At 32.7% G+C, this 9,868-nt stretch overlaps 1 protein-coding gene across 1 annotated transcript in view; it reads left to right on the top strand.

Moving 5' to 3' along the window:
* The window catches only part of LOC108685630 (cholecystokinin receptor-like), a 26,112-nt gene that overhangs the window by 14,650 nt on the left and 1,594 nt on the right, over window positions 1-9,868 (top strand). The window contains exons 3-8 of the mRNA XM_018190512.1: window positions 4,340-4,537; window positions 6,333-6,518; window positions 6,794-6,969; window positions 7,776-8,006; window positions 8,572-8,816; window positions 9,330-9,460. Coding sequence (XP_018046001.1) covers window positions 4,340-4,537; window positions 6,333-6,518; window positions 6,794-6,969; window positions 7,776-8,006; window positions 8,572-8,816; window positions 9,330-9,460 — 1,167 coding nt within the window. The remainder of the gene's footprint in view (window positions 1-4,339; window positions 4,538-6,332; window positions 6,519-6,793; window positions 6,970-7,775; window positions 8,007-8,571; window positions 8,817-9,329; window positions 9,461-9,868) is intronic.

Raw genomic sequence — 9,868 nt, 5'->3', positions numbered from 1 at the left:
TATATATATATATATTTTGTATCATGAAATACTGATTTAAATCTCGTTGAATATTACTCCCTCGTATTAAAGAGCTTGGCAATAGGATATTGTGGAATTATGTTGTTCCACGAGAATGACTAATGTGCGCCAGCGGACTCGAAGTCGAATTCCCGTCGTGGAGAGATATCGCTCCGAAAGAGACAATTCTGGTGCATACGCATATCTGCTGTGTATTATAATCGTTGCGTTCGCGTTCGTGGAATTTAACTACCACTGATATCGTTCCCGCAAAATCGCGTCTCGAATGTTCCCCGATAAAGGAAAATGATAGTGCGTACTTCGACGATCACGAAACTTTTATTACGCTCGTGGGATACTTCTTCAGGTGCATATAACGCGCTATTAAGTTTGTTTTATGTTCTTCATCCGATATTCAAATGGAATCAGGTGTGAGATAAGAGATATGGTCCGATGAAATGTTCAGTACTGTTTGGTTGAATTTAATATTTTCTGTCAATATTTTACATCCGCCGCTTACTTTTTATATCATCCTTCTGATCTTTATTGTATATTGAATTTTTAAATCACATGATACGATTGCAGCTGTAAAATGGTATATCGCAAATTCTACTAACATTAATACTAACTTAAGTGTTAGATACAATGTATTTGGGATATGATTTAGGAGAAAATAAATAACAGAATCAAAAATATAAAAGTTGTCGCGTATCACCATTTTATAAAAAGTTTTATTCCTGTGAATTGCAAATTTTTTTTCAATAAATTGTTCATAAAGCAAAAAAATCGTGGATTTTCGAGGATACATACACACACACACACACACACACACACACACACACACACACATCCACACACATATACACACGATACGTTACGTTATATGTAGGATAATCTCTTCCGGCAAAATCTGCCTTGAAATTGAAATCGCATGAACGTTTTTCGTCATAACGTAGATATTCCTTTTCTCAAGACATTTTTATCGTCATAACGTAGAATATAATCATCTCTCTCTCCCTTCTCCCGTTTCTCTCTCTCTCTCTCTCTCTCTCTCTCTCTCTCTCTCTCTCTCTCTCTCTCTTTTTTCCTGTAACGGATTATATGTGGCCAATCCGTTCTAGGAACGACCCAATTCGCAATGTTCCGCTTTTCACTCACATATAAAACAAAGAGATTTTAACGGTGACCTTTTACAAATAAAGTATAATGTATAGAAGCGTAGTGTAACGAAACCATGAAGAATTTCTCCATTGTACGTGTACTATTTTCACATAATGAGCAAACTCCGTGCCGCAGTCGTATTAATTCGTACATTAATAACGTCGATTAATATGCGTTGGTAACACGAAATCTAAAGGTCTTTATGCAAATTTTTATAAGAACGTGATCGGCTTGGCTGAAACAACACGTATTTGAGATATAAGTAATTACAATACTTATTGCGATGTTACATAAAAGTGACAAATATCGTAATTTCTTCTATCATTATACCCTGTTCACAATAAAAGTTCACAATAGAAGTGAGCAGATGTTCTTGATAGTGTTCTCCAAGGAAAAAAAAAGGAAAAAAAAAATTTAAGATAACTTTGTCGCAATGCGTTTTTCTTTCGGCTTTTGGAAACAGAGGTATGGCCTGAATGGAATCCCCAGTTACAAAGGTCACATTTAGTATTAGGATGGATAGATACACTTTCATCTTACTACATGAAGGCATAAGAAGAAATATTCAAGAAGAACAGCGGAAGATTATGGAACACAATGGTACTCTAAAACGACATTTTAGTCGATGTTCAAAAGGTTTATGTCTTTCTCGATTTAGTCACCTAGTATGTCCGATCTTATGTGGCGTGTATTTTCTCGCTTTTTATATCAATAAAAACGAAAATGATGAAGAATTTCAGCTTCCTGCGATGTAAAACTAGCGACTAGATGAATTTGTGCAAGATGATTAGTTTAAAAGTTCTAAAGTAGCACAAAAGTTTTAATTATAACATCTAAGTATAATAAAATTTTAACTTAATTACTAAAATAAATGATATATAGTACGATGTTTAAAAAACAGTTAATATCAATAATCAAAGAACAATCATTTTGTTCTTAAATATTTGGTACTTCAAAAATATCAAATACTATTTCTATTTTCATTTTTAAAATGAATATATAGATAATTCATAAAAGATGGTTTCTTCTTGAAAGAACAATCAATAGGTAATAGGACATACTACAACGAGTATGTTAATTTTGTTTCGACTGCTCTATGCAAATTATCTTTCGGATAAATTCCTTACATACTCTGTTTTTTCAAAGTGAATAATTAATTTTTTTGTTATAGTTAAAGTAAATTAACTCACAATATAGCCATTCCTTTGTTTGTCTATCTTTAATGAGTCACATAAAAATTTTTTCTTAATTTAAGTATAAAAAGTAAGAAATAATTATTCATAAAATTCCATAATTAAAAATGTAATTAAAGATGCAGTAACGGAAATTATTGTACGGTATTAGACAGAAGTGCGAGAAAATGTTTCAATAAGAATCATAATTGTTCGAATAATTGAATGAATAATTACCAATTAAATGAAAGCGTAGGCATTTTATGACGTTAGAAGTACCGAGTGAATAAAAAAAATCTTTATCAAGTGAAGTAATTGTATCTCTTCAAAAATAGATACATATTGTAATGTACGTTCTTACTCTAAATCTGAATCAGTGGATAATCACTGATATCAATGCCAAAAATGTCACTGGTAATCAGTGAATTAAATGTGAGATTCCTAACCTTAATCTTTATTATTATGTAATCTAATTAATCTTGTTTTATACTTAAATTTAATGAATATTGGAAAGTTGAAATTAATATGCAAATATTGAAATTAATATGCAAATATCAGAATTTTAGCTATATAATGCTCAAACATTCTTCGTTTTTTAGTTGAACTTCACTGATTATCAGTGCCAAATATGCTACACTGGGTAATTAGTGACTAATCACTGATTCAGATTTAGAGAGTAAAATTAAAAATAATTAAAACGTGGGTAAGAACAAGTGCCTTTAAAATTGAAAATAATTACAACGTGGGTAGGTAGACTGCGTACACAATCCGATCATACAATATCCTATTTTATCTTTTAACAACAAATTCTTTAACAAATTGAAATAGATTTTCCTTAGCGACAGTATCGAATATGTACTTAAAAAAAGGATTGTGGTAAATTAAACTCCAAAGAACGAAATAAATGACAGAATTCTAGTTAATTTTAAATAAGATTTAATACAATAAGATTTAATACAATTTTAATTTAACTTTAAAATGTATTTATATAAATTTATAAAAAATTATAAAACTATGACAAAAGATAACTTTCTTCGACATTTTTGCTAAGAAAAAGCTAAATCGAATTAGCCAAAAAATGTGTTAAAAAACTAGTAATAGTGCACCAGAAACAGAGATAAATGCAAGTGCTTTAAATTTCAATTTAATACGTATTTTTAATTTTATTCTTTTGCTAACACACAATGGTACTATCCACTTTCGTGATGATGTTGCACAATCGGATTAAATTACAATAAATGAAATAACGAATTAGGTGAAGGATATTCGATAAAATCTTTGTAGTCTATCGTACTGATAAGAATTTCCTGTTAATAACCTTGACATGAAATATTTTGTAAATAGGTCGTGGCCGCAAAAAGGATAATTGGATTAGAAGTCACCTTTCTCATAAAGTCCTCTTTTGCTTCATCCATCTGTGTACTTTAAACTGTAAGTCGTGAAAATTGTTTGACATTTTTAAGTCAAAACCTCTCCATTCCTTTGTACAATTGATAGGAGAGAAGAAAGTGCACTGGAGTAAATGCGGTTCTCTGCAGGAGTGCATGTCACGTGCGTTCATTTTTTGCAACATACACCAGTGGTCCAGACAGTTAGCTCCAACCCTCCGATTCTATTATTGAATGTCGAACTCCTTTCCATCATCGACAATTGATATTTTTTTGCTAACAATCGAACGTGTTCTCACAATTAGATGTCGTCCTACATCGAAAGAAAATGGAAAATATATTTCTTTTTCTTTCCTATATATTCCGAGTTAAATTTATCGATGTATTTTTAATTTCAAGCTAAACCGTATGAAAAAAAGTATATATTACAAATCGATTGGCTGTCGATACTTCGTATCACGCAAAAATCGTATTAATCTTTATTGCGTGAGATAGACAGACTCAAATTTTGCAAAAAATGACAATACTAAAAACAAAAACAGTCCTACATCCACAGAAATAGGTAATATGTCTGCACGATAGAACACAATGCGATTTAAAATGATACGCTTTTTCCAGCCGTGTCAGTGTCGGTGGGTGTCTGGACGCTGGTTGCCATTTCGCTCGAACGCTACTTTGCCATTTGCCGACCATTAAAATCGAGACGATGGCAAACACAGTTTCACGCTTACAAAATGATTGCTGTTGTGTGGACTCTCAGTCTCACATGGAATGTACCAATTCTCATCGTGTCTCAATTAAAGAGCTTAAGCGGAGGTAAGAAAACATCCACATTATAAAATTACCTCATTTTTAGATAAATAAAAAAAGAACAGTAACTGACATGTAATGAATAATTAAATAATTTGGCATTTCAAAATTAACAACTAATTAAATTGTTTTCTTAATTCGTTTTTCTTATTAATTAATTCGTAAATAGTTATCAATTAATAGTTATCAATTAATAGATACTTAATTCGCAAAAATTTGAATGTAACATTACAGTATTTGTAGCAATTTTATTTGTTACAATCGCTTGCTAGATTGAAACTGAAGCTTTAATAGTCGTGTCGACATTTTCATTTCGATTCTGTACCAATATCCACCCTGGCTTTCCTCTGAAAATTTCTTTCACCGGCAGCTTATGCATATACATAATGTTCAACTACTGGCATATTGAATCCTCAACAATATCGAACATCTATTCCAAAAGAAATTAGGCTGTTTGCGCGATGAATTTTTATTAGATGCTTCTTGATCAAACTAAAAAACGTTATTTTAAATAAAATAACGAACAATAAACAATTATTACTAGCAATTTATTTTATATATTACATATTGATTGACCCTATTTATTTAGTAGCTATTCAAAATTTATTTATTATTGAATTGAGAAAGACCGGAGCCGGTCTCATACGAGATTGATTATTAAAAAACTAATAACTCAATTAGTATATTCAGCAGAGCATTCTCTCCTTTTTATTGTGTAGATTGCTAATATAATAATAATTAAATTGTTGTATAAAATGGATGTAATCTAATTGATATATATATATATATATCCATTTTAATCGTTAATCATTCGATAAATATTGGTCTGAACCAAAATTAGGAAAGAAACTTTTAGTTCAAAATTCCATCCTCTTTCACTTTTAGAAATTTAAATAAATAATTTAAAGTTATGGGACACTCTGTACACACATAGTATTTCAAAATCTTATATCCATTTTTTCATATAAAAAAATCATTATCACACACACATAAAAACACACACACACACACACACACACACACACACAAAATATATGATATCTGGCCCAATCTCCCTATAAGATATTGCTTCTCTAAATTAAAAAAATGTAATCGATGATACCCATTTGCTATTATTACTTTTAATCTTAATTTAATTAATCAAATAATATGTAATAGAATACGACTATAGCTAGCAGTTATAGCCAGTAAAATAGATGCTTATGTTATACGATGAAACCCTTGCAATACTAATCACTTGATGTTTCTCGAACTTAATATTGAGATGCTATAAGTCAACTGCGCAGCAATATCAATGTAATCGATACCATATGTGACTTGCTGAGCTTGATATTGAAGCAATGAAAGTCAATTGCACAGCAATGTCGATATATTATCGATTAAGTGTATATACATATATACATACACACACATATATATATATACATATATATAAAAGAATTACATTGCATAAAATAAGCATTGCATTATTGATGTTTTAGTGAAAATAAATCTCATGATAAAAAATAATTTATCACAGTAAAAACAAGAAATTACACAACTTTTTATTTGTTAATAAAGCTTACAAATTATGAACGAATGAATATATAGTTTTAACGACTTTAAATAATAGTTACATCTAAGTTTTCCGCGCAAAGAAATACGGAATTAGATCTTTATTCTAACCGTGTGACTATTTCGCGTTTGAGAAAATGTAGTCGATGATGATGGCGGTAATACAATCTTTTTTCTCTTATCAGAAATCCACGTGTTTTACGGCCGAACGGTCAAAGAACTTTTTCGTATCATGTGGCAATTTTAGGAAGGCGTAAGTGTCGCGAGGAATGGCCGAGCGTCGGCGCCGAAAGAGCTTACAATCTCTTCCTAGACGGTACACTGCTTCTGATACCATTGCTGCTTATGAGTTTGGCTTACTCACTGATAGCGATAAAACTTTGGCGTGGCTTGAAGCTCGAGATCCGACAATCATCGACATGTACCAGAAGACGTAAGTGAAGTGTCGCTTCGATATACGGAGCGTAGATATGACAGTACCAATTTTCGCGTATCAAATCCTGCTGCGTCGGTATCGGGAGGGTCTTGGAAAAATATTTTCCAAAGCTGCTACTATGTTAATTTCATTTTATTTATACTAATTTTATTACAAAATCTATTGGAGAGAAAATTTATGAGATATATCATCAACATAACTTTTTTGGCCATTTTATTTTTATATTTGTCTATATTATTAAGATCGAAAATTGTAAACGTTATGAATTACAGTCGGGAGAATGGAATCTAACGCAACGATTCGAGGCTCGAGTTACAACAACAATAATGATCGAGATGCAAGGACGACAATGGTATTTGACGCTTGCGGCCCGACTTCGAGATCGCGGCGCAACTTCTCGTCTTCCTCGAGGCACTTTCAAGGTGCTTCTCAAGGTGTACCATCTAGGGTGAGAAAATACTGAGCAAATATCACCTTGGGATAGAAATTCCGATTATCATAATCTATATAATGAAAACCGAGGCCAGAAGTCAAATGCATTAATTACATAAATTATAATATTTGATCTGTAATATTATTTTCTCTTGATTCTGTAATCGTAACATTGGATCTGTAAGATCCGAATTTAATTAAATAATGAATTTTAATATGAAAAAGCGAAAATATAAAATTATTTTCTTACTATTTTTCATAATGTATATTTTAATAAAAATTGTTTTTAAAAAACACATATATAAAAAAACCTGAAATTTAATAGAAATTTTTATCAAATAAAAAAATAAGATAGAAAGAAATGAAAAATGTGAAATTTTTATTTTCTTTTAATATATTTGTATTTTAAATACTTCATTTAACATTACGAGCGTGATTGAATTCTATTTTATTCATTGTAAAGCTTAAAATACGTAATTAAACGTGACATTTAATAAATATATTAAAATACATATTTGTATTAATAATATTGTAATTATTCTCGAGATTAATACTAAATTCTATTATTTTCATTATCACTTTATTAATTAACAACTAGACCGTAGTTTCGATTGTAATTTACGGAAGTGACCAAGTGCATCATTATCTTCCCCTGGCTAATTGAGATTTCATGATCCAATGAAACAGCCCGCGGCTAGACATCAGATAAATTCACGCAATTAGGATGGCAAATTAATCTATCTACCGTCTTGAGAATCTTCATACCGAGCGTATGTAGTAGTTAACCGAGACATCGTGTTTCTCTTCCTCCTTTTTCAAAAGAAGGTGCGGTTACCACGGACAGTAGTCTCCAGGGTGCTTACTGGCAAGTATCATGGTACAGATTTGTCTCAGGCATCCCGGATTCAGATACGAGCGAATGGAAGTGGTTGCTTAACGCGAGACACGAAGGATATCGCTAACGAGGATCAGCAGGATTCACCTTGTCCACTCACCAGACAACATGTAATACGTAGTAATTACATGGGGAAGAGCATCGAGGCGAAGAAGAAGGTACATACAGAATCTTGATTGATCGAATTGGATTGCTCTCTCAACAGAGCGAATTACAATTTCCGTATCAAATATTTAATGCAAGATCACGTGTGAGCTTTGCATGCATATAAAGCGCACATTGTAAGTTCCATCGCTGTAACGTTCGGCGTTTCTCGTTTCTACGAAATCGTGGGATCTGGAGCAAACGTCGGAAAAACGCGTTGCCTGGTGGTGCACGCCAAGCCGCAAGATGTTTATCAGCGCTTCGTGGCTGTATTAACCTTTTATTATCCACTTGGTGCGCGACTCCCTACCAAAGAATCCTATATTCCTACTTTACAAATATAGAACATAATATTTAGAGAGACCGCAATATTTTCCATATATTTGCACGTAAGACGATTTAATCTCGCGCACACGAGACATGCCATGCTTAAGCAAGCGGACACTCATGGTATCGGAATATACAACAAGACAATACTCGCTTTATGTAATATGAGACCCAGTTAGAAACATATTCACCTGAAACAAGTGACTATGCTCGTCACTTATTCATTAAATGCGAATACCTTTGGTGTTGCAGGTGATCAGGATGCTCTTCGTAATAGTCCTCGAGTTCTTCGTGTGCTGGGCACCGTTGCACGTAATCAATACGTGGTACCTTTTCTCGCCCGAACTGGTGTATTCGGTCGTCGGTAGCACCGGCATTAGCCTAGTACAATTGTTGGCATACGTCTCGAGCTGCTGCAATCCGATCACGTACTGTTTCATGAACAGAAAATTTCGCCAAGCATTCCTCGGGCTCTTCGACTGCCACCGCTGTTGGAGGTAAAATCTAGATGAAGCCGTGCGTATACGTTTTTCGTTACAGTGGCAATTTAAAAGGATTTATCACGACGTAAGGCAAAGCTTTACCATCAAGTCGGCTCTCTTTACGAGTTATATTAGTTGGCTGATAGAGTGCAGGATTAATTTCGCGGAAGATACGTCGGGCTTCCGCAATCGGATAGAAAGATTTGCAATTACGTAACAGCCGTTCTTAAGCTTCAAACTTGCTAACACGTTCTCGCCTTTAGACAAAAAAAGTGGCAAAGTTTTTTTTACAAAATACTTTTTTTAAGTTAAATATAAAACATAATTAAAATTATAAAATAGTATGTGCATTAAAGTGCTCTGTTAATGAACTTTGGATAATATTTTTAAAAGTATCACAGGGAAAAGAGACGATATTGATTCAATTGCAATATTTTTAAGGGAAAAGTCACACGAATTAACGTCTGATGCAAACGCTTTTAAACTGAAAATAAACGTTCGCGTAAACGAGCGTACATTTTATTTTAGGGTAGGTTGCAGACACAACGATATCGCAATGGCGGCCACCGGAAATGCCGGACAAGCTGGCAATAACAGCGAATTAAGTGGAAACGACTCAACAGTATATCTGGGCAAAGCGTCCCTTGCCGCTAGATCAGGTATCATTGCTAAATTGATCATTTTGTTATAGTTATATTATATTCCCAGATATTCGATTGCACACAACACGAATCCAAATTTCTAAGATTCTATTATGATACCGTGATATTATGCAATACAGTGTATACATAACGGCCAGAATTTCATCAAATTGTCATAGTATTATGTAATGTCGTCACATTCAAGATTTTCGTTTTATCACGTGAAATTTTAGGAGATATTATTTGTTTTATTTGTTTTAAAATCGCTGTTTCTATGTTCATGCCTGATATTTTTATTTAAAAAAATATAAATAACAAATGTTTACTTCTTAGTCTAGTTGATAACAGTTTACTAAAGCATCAACGTGATCGATAATGGTCTGCCACATACATCCGTTAGCTACTCGTGGTACACATTAGAGTTCC

Source organism: Atta colombica, unplaced genomic scaffold (assembly GCF_001594045.1).
Source record: "Atta colombica isolate Treedump-2 unplaced genomic scaffold, Acol1.0 scaffold155, whole genome shotgun sequence".
Classification (NCBI taxonomy): Eukaryota; Metazoa; Arthropoda; class Insecta; order Hymenoptera; family Formicidae; genus Atta; species Atta colombica.
This window is presented reverse-complemented; position numbering and strand designations above follow the sequence as displayed.